The following is a 13,792-nucleotide window of genomic DNA, read 5'->3' on the forward strand; positions in this document are numbered from 1 at the left end:
TATATTGAGTGTTTTGGATTGATTAACGCACAATGAAGAAACATCAAACTATATATTATACTTTATCTTGTTTGATCACAATTTATCTGAGAATTTAATTTCAAACAAATTTATTTATGTATCTAAACCAAATGATTGTTTTTTTCTAGTCATTGTTGTAAACTGCTTGTCTGAGGAAGTATGATTTTGGTCAGACGAAATGTTACAGAAATACATTTGTGCTAGTGTGCAGCAAGACCCTTGAACTGCGTAATATTGTATTTTATCGTTTGAAAATAAAAGCCGTAATTCCGATTTTATATGAATTCCTAACATCATTATTTTTGAGAATAACAAATGTCAAGATGTAATAGGTAATAAAAAGTTCAACAGTCATAAAAACTGTTTAATAAAAATTATATTGTTCACAAATTTGAGAAGTTTGAACAGAAAAAATGAAAAGCTAGCACGCTACATACATGATTCATAATCAATTTCATTGCAAATATATTACAAAAAACAAAAACAGTTATTCTCAAATTTCAACAAAAAAAATAATATAAATAATAACACGACATTTTTCACAACAAATAGCGATAAAACGAAAATAACCATTGAAGATTTAATATCCCATTTTTATCCACAATATAAGAATTAAGAAGGATAAGAAGAACATGAGAAGGGACAACTAAATAGTGAATTTTAAGAATCAACAAAAAAAATAATTTAAAAAAGTAATGTATTCAATGCATCTTGAGATATAATATTTAATATTTTTTATATAAGGCCCTTATTTCGGAGGCTTTTGTGTTGAACAGGGCCCTATACAAGCGGCCATTGATATCTAACAAGCTAGTATTTTTATTAAAAAGATCGAGATCTTTACGGTCATCATGCCCAAAAATATAATAAATGCTCTGATTCTTATTAAAGATTTGACTGCTGTGTTAATTAACAAGCTAAACACCCTGCTCCACAGCAATTTCTACTCTCACATTTTTCGACCTTATTTGAATATCTCATATTTCGAAAGTTAAATCTTTAGGACTCTAATTCAAAACAGCACTATCGTTATGCACTACCCAATCTATACAGGCAATCAAATTTATTAAAACATCAAAGAAACGACATACTAATAATATAATACCTCGGGGATGTAAGGTCTATTGCCAAGAGCATTTATTAAAGCTCATCAAAAAATTGTGGTATAAAAATAAGAAAAAAAAATAGAAATCGTTTTATTGAGATAAGCATGATAAATTTTTGAATTACAATTAGTTATACAAGTCTTTCTTGCATGAGCTAAAAAAGGGAATGTTTTGATGCAGGAAAATGCATCTGATTTTTATGTTTGTTTTCGACAGTGATTTTTGCAACTTTTAATGCAAGTGTAATAGCGTAATTGCTGTTTTGTGTTCAATAAAAAGTATTCATAATTTTAATAAGTAGATGAATAGCTTGCAGAGCCCCTAGGCCCCTGGACTCTTTCAGAACCTATGAGATAGTTTATAATATCGGGCCCCGTTCACAAGATAAATATGCACAAAACAGTGTGAATTTACAGAAAATTAATTTCATAACCCAAATTAGTTAAAATAAACATTGTTTTGATTGATTTTCTATTTTTCCATTGCAAAAATGTTAGCCCATTTTTTGGTTCAAGATCAAAATGACAAATTTTTAAATCAAATTATTCTGATTTATCCTGTTAAATCAAGAATTAACTCCGTCAAATATTTCCAATATTGGATGTATTCAAATACACAATTTAATATTGACAGCTATGACTGGTATGTAATTAGTATTAGAGGTTTATAGCAGATAAGTATTAAAATCCGCATTTGCCGATCGCAATAATTACACCCGGATATATTAAATGATGTGGCATGTCACTCTCATCAAATAATATTTCCTGAATTGCCAACTGCATATGCTGTTAGTAAAGTCAACATAGTACAACGAGTGCAGCACTGTAACACATGTTCCATATCAATTATCAATGCTATTTATTTTCTATGAAATACGATAATTGCAACATTATGACATCCAAAACATGATGACAATTGAAAAAGATTTAATATTTTGGCCGAAGATGGACAAAATCGTAAAATTCACAATTACGAATGCATTCTAAAATAATATTATTGAATATGGAATACCGTATATACATTCTTGATTGGGTCATTCTCAATAGTGAACTTCGGTATCATTCATCGGTATGAATTAATAGAAATTGAATTTACCTAGTAAATGCGTAAATAAACATTGCTTTGATTGATTTGCTATTTTTATAGTGTCAGGATTTTATGTGAAGTTTGTTTATTTTTGTTATTCAACCATATGCCAAATAAATAGTGACAAATTTCCAGATATACAGTATTCTCAACTATTCCCAAAATCCAAAATCCACTATATTAAATTAGACCAATTTCTAACATATTCAAAAAACAATTATTACATAAAATTGAAATGCAGTTCTCTTTTTATCGTGAACCCCAGATATGTTAAAATAAAATATGAGAACAGAACGTCAAAAATTAAATAATCAAAATTCAAAACTTTTGACATATATTAGATATTATTTGCAAATTAGACAAAGACAAAAATACATTTTCAAGAACTACGGTAATTCCAAATCATGTGTTTTTCTCCACGCTATGCCCAAAGTTAGCAAATCAGATGCTGACATATATGGTTTTGCCATAAAACTGTATTGAGAAGACTGAAAAAAGTAAACATCAACCCTTTGCAATTTAAAGTGAAAATACTTCAGTGTATGAAAACAAAATTTTCAGACAACAGTGAGTTTTCTTCATTTTGTATCCTACAACTTTTCTTGGAGCAATTATTCAAATTAAAAAACAATACCATAACAGCAATGCTAAACTACCGTCCGGTATATGTTTTCATGAAACGCTCGTCTTCTGGAACCAATTGCCGAAAAATATCCAAATACTGGAACTTTTTTAAAACAAACTAAATAAGTAGAAAAATAACTACAGTAGGAATTCCAGAAAATTTTTATGTTCATCCCTTCGTGAAAACAACAACCATTTGAAACAATGATTGATCTTTAATTACACTTTGTGTCCTATTGCAGGAGTAACAATAATGTTGCAATTTACAATCATATTGTGGTGTTTCGTGCCCAGCGATTCTTCAAGCTGAAACTGAATTGTGTAACTGATGCATTGTAATTGAATATACTTTGCAAAATTAAATGTAAGAAATGGTGTAAAAATAATAGGATTTTTATTATGGTCCTATAATGTTAAAAAAAACAGTATACATGTTTGAATTTAAGATGTTATTTCTATTGTTATATTATATGCAATAGCAAGTCGTACATAACCAGTGCATAATAAATCACACAAAATGAATGTTTCTATCACTTTGCTTCATGTTGAGGACTTATATGCATTGCTTTTTATATTTTGCATTTGCATGCAAATCAATGTCAAAGTTACTTGTTGCTGTAAAAAGTGAATCCTTAACTTTGTAAACAACACATATATTACTGAGCTGACTTTAGTTCAGCATTTTTATAGGCTATTATAATTATTTCAAATTTCCTTTTCGTCGCACATCGGACATTATTTTCAAGCCCTATACACTGGGAGAATGAATCAATTCACCATGTCTGTGAATAAAATTGAACATTGTACCCTTCTAATTCAAGCCGTGTTTCATTTTCTATGCTTACGATATGAAAATCAATGTGTTGAACGAGGTTGAAGTTGTGTCATAATTCGATAAAACTTATGAGTTACCTCATCATACCGGTGTTGTCACACGTGTGTGTCAGAAATGATAACGGTTTGCATCACATAAATCATGATTAGGTGACATACATCAAATAACGTCAATGCAAAATAAATCATCTACTATATATACAAAAAGTATATAGTTCTTGTAAGCGTAGTCGTACAAAAATACCATGTATAACAGGCAACAAAAAATATATACATCATTTAACATCCTCTACTATATATAGGTCTACAAAGAAAGTATACCATTCAATGTTAGTATAACATAACCTTGAAAATTTACAAACGAAAACAACATAAGTATAGAAAGCACTAAAACCAAATGCTATACGTCTCTGACATATCGGAAGCATTATATTTCTTAGCACTATCTGCGTTTTTTGAATGCTCACCTCAAAGCTAGAAAAGTTTTATGAAATGAAGTTCAAATGAGAATAGCATATGCACAATGAGAACTAAATCAAACATACATCATTTACAAATAAAAATAATAATTTAAATCTACAATAAATAAATGCCCATCTACAATGCATAGAAAGCCTTATTATAGTAAAGTTCTCAAAACATCAGAATAAGCTACCAAAAGGTTACTTAGTATCCATCAAATTGTCTAAATTTATGAAATTTTGGATTCTGATCAAGATTTTGAAGAAAAGACCACATACTCAAACAATGTGCGACTTTTTGACAACATACAAACTGAAAAAGATAATTGAAAAAGGGGGTTCAAACAATAAACCATAACAACATAATTGCCGCAAGAACTGTGAAAAACATGCTCTTTTGGCGTATTCTACACCAAAACAATAACAAAAATTCACTGCACAGACAACAAATATCCTGTCAATAAGGCATGGCATAAACAATAGGAGTGAATGAACGATAAAAAGTTGAAAACAATATTGCCAAGTTTCTGCAGGATTTCCACAAAGAAGCAAAGGTTCCGAATTAATATCACTAATAATTTCATTAATTTAGCAATTTTCACAGATTGCGAAAATATAGACAAAGTTGATAATAGGCAACAGAAAGCACGGGGTCTGTAATGTTCATAATTTATGACGTTCCAAGTTTATCATGGAAAATAATCAATACAAAATTATCTCATAATCTCATGCGTGTAACGATTATTCCAAAATGTTGTCATTGTGTCATGGACCATGGTTTTATATAAAACTCACATTTCATGTTTAGAATCCATAATGGAAAACTTGTTAAGTTGAATGTCAGAATATCGCTATCTTTCAATAAGGATGAAATATTTGCATGTGAGAATTGGGGATGGCCAAAATTGAATATTTCACTATTCAGAATACATTCTGAAAAAATATTTTTGAATATGAAATATCAAACACATTCTAAATTAGCGGCAAGTTCATGTTGAAAATTACATAAATTACCATATCCTCAAATCGTTTTCTCCGTGCTGTTTGTTATCAGTTGAGATATCGTACGTTTTGACCTGCCTAATTTTTAGATGACAATGTTCTAAATTATTCCTTATTAATTCAAAAATTTACAATATAGAACATAATGAATCTCAAATATATTCGAATATTCAATTCGATTTGAAAATCCCTTATGACAATTGCTTATTATTTGTTGTAATCTAATGTTAGAAATCAGATGCAGATAAACTATTGTTCTTCCCTAGCCTATCTTCTGATCTGAACTAACCTAGGGGTACCTCATAAAGTCATCTAGCCTGATAAATGCTAAAAAAATATACAAAAATATTGAGATATGGACTTTTTACCCAATATCTGCAATGTACATTCTCTTACACTTTTCCTAACTCATTCGGTTTTGCAAAATTCTACATTGTACAAACCCACAAAGCAAAAACACTTTATCTTTCCTGTGCAGATGGTTAATTTTACTGGCAGAACAGTAAAATTTAACTTTCAAATACCTTTCAAAAACCTTGCAAAAACGTGGTTCTTAAATTTTCACCAAATTTTACATATATTTTTTGACCTCTCATTTTCCAATATACTTTCCAAAGTGTACCGATACTGATCAAAATGTAAAAGTAAATACTGCAAAATTTGTCGTTACTCTATTATTAAACCAAGATGTCAGTGCCATCCGGCATATTAGAAATATACAATGTTTGCTATGGGTATATATGGCTGGCGACAAACAATAGCTACTTAAACACTTATAGCAGGGCAAATATTTCGCTTCTAAGGATAAGGCATCGTACGATATGGCATGCGGCGTTTAAATAATAAAGTTATATAAAACAAATGCAAGCTGATGATATTACTAAGGTTTCTTCGACACGCAACCTGCATTCTTAACTTCCTTAATGAATATAATATCAATATACTAAATTACCGGCAGAGCAATGGACATTGAAATTGAACGAACGGCTACTCCACGATCGTATCTGAATTAAAATTCTAGAAATTTGTATAACAGTTCGATAATTCGAATATTATGAACATGTATGATATAAAATTGCAAATCGCATCATAAAAAATGCAATTTCAATTCGTACTCTAAACTTAGAATTTCATTTTTTAAAAGAAATTAATTCCACATTTCTTGTACAAAAACTAAAGTTTAACTGAATGTAGGTGCTATTATTAAATTTGGGCAAGCAAAACTACTTTTGTAAAAGTACAATTCATCTTATACTTCTAAATAATTGGGGCAAAGCTTAAATACCACAAACAAAACAATATTGTCTTACTATCATTATTTTGCTGCATAACGAGGAAAATCAAAATCTCATTCTAAATCACATTTACAGAATAAAGCATCAAAATAAATACCTATAGATATCTTATCATACCACTGATACGATTAACCTGGCCTGGCAAAAACTCTTTGCATTTTTGCCAACTCTACAATAGCGACAGTAGAAATCAATACCTTGCTATATTAATAGACCGAGCATGGATATAAATGACTGATAAAATGATGCCAAATATTATAAGCTATTTTATTCAAATTTTGCAGCGTGAACTTTAGGTTCATTCAGGTACATATATCAAGAAATGATCTGATTTTGAACTGCAAAATTATAAAATTACAGACAGTTTTATTAGCAGTGTGGCTATACAAAAAAAGTTCAAAATTCTTAAACTAATTCTGTCTAAATATGTCAAAACAGGTAAGGTTAAGGTATTGTGTATAAAAGTGTAAGTCATGCCGAGGCTAAACGCCAAGTTGACAAATTTGAATAATATTATTGACGTTATAAAACCCTATAATTTTTTTTTTAAATAGCACAATGACGTCTGCTGATTGATGTTCAGTTCTAAATAATTTCAGGCAGCAGGTAAGAGACCAAGAGCCTTAGCATGAAACTGCACCATTCTGTTCCACAGACTACAAAACCGAAGAACATTTACATGATAAATTTAATTTTCACATGTCTGCTTAGCAATCAGTTTGAATTTCAAATAATCTTATTAAATTTGTCGATATTTAGCATAGTATCATGAATATATCTGCATCTACTGGTTGCTAAATTTTGCTTTCACTGAAAAAATTTGATTCTAAATAGTGTCTTTTCCACCTAGAATTAATTTCAAATTTCTTTCGCACTATATTCTTTGATCATTCGTAGTGTCAAGCCAAATATTTTTTTTCAATTAAAAACTACAAAAACAATGAATAATGAAGATAATTAAATCTGTAACTTACAATTATAGGGGATATGTATGTCACAAAATCAACAACCCTAGCTAATAGAATGTTAGTCCAAAATCTTAGTTTATAAAAAAACACTGACAAGAAAAAAAAATTCTCTTTAAAAATTTCCAAGTTTAAGGCCGTATTACATTCTTCTTGCTGGTAAAATTTCCAACTTCCAACAAAATTTCACCTGATTTGAAATTCAATAATGATTTGACAGTTGAAAAAAAGCAATACACAAATACCTGTTGGGCAGTGTTGTTGGCTATTGTTTCAGTTGGCTTCTGTTCTATCAGCATTGGAGGTCTGTAAAAAAAAAATTACTTTACAGAAAGACCGAATTTAATTAAAATTTCCCAAATTGGTCATGTCAATATCTATACAAAGATAATAGACCATTTCTTGGCCAGTGAGATAACTTATTAAATTACATTTTTCTAAAAAAATGATGGAATGGCATAAGCATTATAAAAAAAATTCTCTCAAAAATATATTAATCAGAAGAGAATACGGTTATGCCAACACTAATTCTACACATCCAAAACAAATAACTGGTTACCAGTCCATGTCCTGTATAAGTACAGTTAACTAGTTATAACTGAACCGCCAAATGGCGAGGAGCCCAGCAATCCTTTTGCACATAACTATCACCCATGTGACTAGAACCTGGTTCCCATGGCAATGTTCCTAACACTAACCGCAGAGCCTACACGGACAAGTCGTCTTTAAGGCATTTTAACGTAAGGATATATGGTTGAAAAATGATGAAGAAATAGTCATTTTTGCATAACATCTTAAAAATGATGCTAATCCAACCTTCTATTAGCAGAGGAATTGACAGAATTATTGTTGACATCATTAGAATGTAGTTTCGCAACATGTTTCTGCAGCGATCTGACATCCACATAAGACTTGGTGCATCCTGGTTCTTTGCATTGAAAAGGTTTGGTTTTTGCTGGACCATTACTTCTGAAAATAAGAGAGCAAACCTCAAATATATGAAGCAGAGGGTAAATGACTCCATTATAAGACTTCAAATATGAAATTTCCCTGTTCAACCACGATAGAAATTCACAAAAAAAAATTGAAAACATTGAGCCTTTCAGTGATTCCTTCCACTTCCAAGCACTAAAAATGCAAAACTGATTGGTGCATGACACAATTATGACATGATAATACATTCTAATAGTGGAAGCATTTGATTTCGAAACAAAGTCAGTATATTCTAAGCAGCACGTTTTGGAGCAACACTTTATTTCAAAAAACAAATGTATCGAAAAGACGAGTATTTTTTCAATTCGAATAAGAAACCTTAGCTACTCCATGATATAGACATTCAAACTTTTTTTTTCCTTCATAGTGTTCTCACTTTTTCACCATGAAAAAGACCTTGTACAAGTAGAAGTAGGATATGTAAACAGCAGAGCTACTACTTTTGGAAGGATTGCATGCTTTCCATTTCAGCATTGGGATTACAGGATAGAATTTACATATTTATCCCGGGAGAGAGGAAAGTCGACTAGACAGCTTAATCAAACGGCAAACCCACAGCTTCTTGTACGGTTACGGGATTAGTTAGCTAGTAATTTGTTTCAGAAGCACAGACTTGATGGTGGAGGAAGCGGTGTCTAACCAGCAGTTACATGAACCACTTTCCGGCAGCGAGTAGTCCAGCGATCCTCTCGCACATAATTATACCCACTGGATTCGAAGCTGCAAACTCACACAGGGTAATTAGAGGTGTGGTGGCGAGTTAGGTCCAACGCTCTGACACCAGGTCATCAGCCCACAATTGCCCCAAATGTATAATTCTAGAACATAAAAGTCTAGTAGCATGAAAATCCAACATCCAGTTCCTAGTGATGTTATACCTTCCTCCACCATTCCCAGTTACTTTGCGCGTCGCAGTTGCTGATGCTTTGCCAGTAGACTGTGTTTCTTTGTAAGTTTCTTTTGTGGTACTTTCATTTCCACTAGAATCCAACACCATTTGGTTGCTCGGAGATAAATCTATTGGTAGAATATTAGAAATATTGTACCATTAATAATCACAAGAGAAAAATCCTCAAATATATGGTCCTGAAGGGAAATTCGACTAATATATACACTGCAATGCCAGTAAAATTTTACCTGATTGCTATTTATTTTTATAAAAAGAATATTACGAAATGATATATGAAGGTGAAGACCACCCAAACTTAGGGTGAAATATCAGTCCCTGTGGGACAATTTGAAATATAAATAGTACATAAATATGAACGGTCAAGCAAATTCTCCCACAGTCAAGTGGTGAAAATTAGAAAATAAATTAGTCCATTTGTTGAAAGAAGCGATTTTTAACAAACTCGACAAAGAGCCGCCCACAAAAAGTAATGCGAAACAATCCACAGGTCCAAGGTACACAATCAGAAATCAATCAATCAATCAGAAAATATTAAATCACTTGCAAATCAGTATTCTAAAGGGAACCTACATAATACAGCAATGATTTATATTGAATTCAAACATCTATTTAACAGTGAATTTATAAAATCTAATATAATACGAAGTTTAACAAATTCTACTATAATTTTTGCTAAAACAAATTATTTTGAATATCTGTACTAAAATTTAGAGACAGTGCCACAATTAATAACCAAGACGTATTACAATAAAACTAACAAATCATGAAAGAATCCAAGAGGCATTTTGCGGTAATACTACCTATAAAACATGTGAATCACTTTCTCCCAGATTAATATTAAGCCGCTCAGCATAGCCCGTAATGCCTTTTTCACAAGACGAATATAACTTAATGAAGAGCAATGAGTTGGTCAATTATAATACCTATACCCATTCCATGCAAGAGAATAATTCAGACAACTAGGAAATTGATATCGAATGAATATTAATTAGTATAACAGTCACACAGTTGGAAATTTCAGTTATTACAATGTATGGTGAGGAAACCAAGAAAGCTGTAATAGATAAAGCAAGATTCAGACATTTCCATGCTGATGTAAATTCAGCCCAAATATTCAAAAGCAGTTGAACAAGTTTTAGTCATATTATAGTCACTCCCATAAATATTCACTCCCTCCTATTACATAATATAAAATTTTGAATAGTCGGTCACGTTTTCTGATTGTATCTTCGCAAAAAAGCATACAACTGGCTCATACATAATAAATAAAAGTAATAGACCTAGTTGAGAACTAATGAGAAAACGTCATACATCAAATAATCAGGTTCCTAATATAAAATCACAGAAAACATACATCAAATCACACATATATTACATCATCATTAGTGAATCAACATTCTTTTTCAAGCCAAAACAGCATTCTTTCAAACAAATTATTACAAATAATACCTGGGACATAGGATTGCTCTTCGAATAAACGATACTCTGGTTCACTGCTTTCCTCGTCATGGAACTGACCACTGTCCTCCATGACGGACTGACCAGACATGTCTCCACCTCCCATGCTGTTTGGAGTTTTAGGGTCATCGCCTTAATAGGGAAATGTCTTGGAAAATATTTTTCTAAGATTTCCTTATTTTTAAGAAACGTTCTTATTTTGACATGTGTCCTTATTTTTTGTCTTATTTTAGGGGTAATGGTTCTTATACTAGGTTCTAAGATTGGTCAATTTGAATGATTGATTTGCTAGAAATGGTATTAAAACCCCATTGATTGCTACGCGCATTTATGGCGTAATTATACGTAATGACAAATTAATTACCACAAGGTCAAAACAATAGCCTACCGGCAAAGATCAGTTCATGTAACTTGAATCAAAATACAGAAGAATCTGTTCCATCTCACAAGTGAAATGGAACAGATAGTTTCTAAGAATAAAGAACTGCTGGAGCAAATTCTTTCTCTTAGACACTGCTTGCATTGGCATGAATACATTTTGTTTATGACATTTTGGTCTTTGTTATCTTAGTATTACGTTTCCCCGATGCCCCTATTTTTGGGTTCATATTGATGGCGGCCCTGCATATCCAACAGTTTCAGAAATCTAGGACGTTTTGCACAAAACTTATGTTCTCACTAGAATATGTTCCAAATGATCTGAGTTCTGGTTTTTTCGGTCACCCTGTATAAACCGATGCACAAGTAGGCTATATATTAAACATTCTAGACATGTATGAGCAAAGGCAATTCCAAATTGATCAGACTGATTTTAAAAAAGGAGTAAAAAAATAATCTAATTGAAAAAATGACTGTTTCTTTTAGATTTTTCCATCATTCATAAGTTTTGGCAATTTTGGGATATTGATCCATTATATTCCTACAATTCTTTTGCACTGTGACGTTCTTTGAATTTATCACTGATTTTTGTAATACAACACTTGCTTGATACAATTATTCAAGTTTGATCAATTTGGAAATTAAATAATTTCTGAACAATTGAAAAGCATGAATTATGTCATACCAAATAAATGTGACAAGTGAGGATCTTTGCTTGACAGCAACAAATTTTTCTTGTCGCGCTTTACGGCAGATGGATCATCTGTAGAAAATTCTTCCATATTGTTTATATTTGAGAATTACTTCATCCTAAATACAAAAGAAATTAGAAATTACAAATAAAAATATCAAACACTAGAAATGTCCAATTGCTAAAATGAATGCAAAATATATATGAGAATCGAAAAATTCAAATATTTTTAACAAATACTGAATAGTCGAATAACGAACATTTTTATTATATAAATACAACAGTAGTCCAGAACGCCGGAAGTCAATATTCCATTTAAAAATTATAAGACTGAAAATTCGGTGACGAAGTGGTGAATCCAGAACACAGATTTAATATTATTTCAATTTTTATCTTCTTCCTGAATACATTGCGTTTGATCTTTTTATCAGTGTTTGTAAATGAAGTGTGCCAATTTTAAGTGAACACTATTATCATTGCTGACATCGGGGATGCAGACCACAGATGGGAGATGGGTTCAAAACAATACCCTTCTAAAATTATCTGAGAAATGGGAAAGTCGGTAATGAGAAGTGCTATTTTCTCATGGCTAATTTTGTTTTAAACTCCAATTGTTTTCGTCGGCGTGACATTGTTATTTTGGCCATGAACATCTATGTTATTTTGGTAAACTACGGTACTGCGGTATGTTTCAACTAATTCTACCTATTTGAAAGTATCTCTCTTCACATGTTGTGTGTGAATACCTCGCACTCATCTTTTTTATGGCATAAAAGCTTATTACAATGAGTAGCCTATATCATTCGTTTTTTATCGTACTGAAATAAACTAGACTCTTTGGAGTTTTATCACAGATTTTGGGATTTTTCTAAAGGCGATATCTTAAAAATATGGCATATAAATTGCTTGTGTGAGTTGTGTCGGTCATAGATTGAATGTTTCATACAACAGAAAAATTATTATCTGCTGAAAAAAGTCTGCACAATTAACAAGTGGCGTAATACCTGAATAACGGCGAAACCTAACAAATCACAGAATTATGAATTTTGCACAGAAATTCTGAAATTTGCAGTTTTTTTTTAACAAAAAGAAATTTAATTCAGAAACTTCAGTATCTTGAACAGGGTATCAATAATTCACAGAAATTTAAACATTCAGACATTACACATCATTCAAAAAAGAAATCGCTGCCACATTGCATACATTGGGGATAGTCTACTTGTACATCTCATCTTCTTACAGACAGAGATCTACAAATTTTAGGGATTGCACATGAAAACAAATTTCAGTGCTGTAAATTTAAGGTAGGTGCAAATCGCAATTAAACTATGGGCTGTCAGGCCACAGTCCAGCATTCAAACCGCGGCGTGATCAGCCTCGTGCTGCAGTCTGCAAAATAAGGATAGCAAACGGCTAAAACTGGTCTGTAAAACGTGAAAATGCCGATAATTATGAATAATCAAGAATTACCTTACCTTGAAAAATATATTCTTTCACCTGGCATTGATTACCAATTACGTTTAGATCACGCAGAGACCAAAATTTTGCAGATATTCAAGAATAAAGTGAAAATTTTAAAACACCTTGCGCATTTTGCACACAGCAATGGAGGAACTTCATTGTGCGTGCGTGGTCGAGCGTGTCCGTACGTCACGGCGAACAAGACATGACGACGAAAGGAGAAACTGTGTTCAAAGTTAAAACGTTCAAACTAAAACTAAGGGGGATCTTAAATAAAGCGCAATATAAATTGAGGAGTGAGTGTTTAAAATATATTTACACAGTATAATAACACCTGACGTATACTTCAAGAAACTCTGGCTAACGCGAACATGCCATTGATCATGCAAATCTGCTCACACTTGTTGTAAAACACAAAATGGATAGAGGATTGAATACTTGATCAAGTTGCACCCCATGTTCATACCTCAAACGTAGTTCAAGTAGCCAGATAAAGCGAAAACAGTA

At 31.6% G+C, this 13,792-nt stretch overlaps 1 protein-coding gene across 1 annotated transcript in view; it reads right to left on the reverse strand.

The window, feature by feature from the left end:
- LOC120331159 (uncharacterized) overlaps positions 1-13,526 on the reverse strand; it is a 59,943-nt gene extending 46,417 nt beyond the window's left edge. Inside the window, exons 1-6 of the mRNA XM_039398199.2 lie at positions 13,300-13,526; positions 11,819-11,943; positions 10,747-10,887; positions 9,266-9,404; positions 8,211-8,363; positions 7,640-7,700 (exon numbers count right to left, since the gene is read on the reverse strand). Of these exons, the coding sequence (XP_039254133.2) occupies positions 7,640-7,700; positions 8,211-8,363; positions 9,266-9,404; positions 10,747-10,887; positions 11,819-11,915 (591 nt within the window). The 5' untranslated portion in view covers positions 11,916-11,943; positions 13,300-13,526. The remainder of the gene's footprint in view (positions 1-7,639; positions 7,701-8,210; positions 8,364-9,265; positions 9,405-10,746; positions 10,888-11,818; positions 11,944-13,299) is intronic.
- Positions 13,527-13,792: the final 266 nt, after the last annotated feature.

Source organism: Styela clava, chromosome 6 (assembly GCF_964204865.1).
Source record: "Styela clava chromosome 6, kaStyClav1.hap1.2, whole genome shotgun sequence".
Lineage (NCBI taxonomy): Eukaryota > Metazoa > Chordata > Ascidiacea > Stolidobranchia > Styelidae > Styela > Styela clava.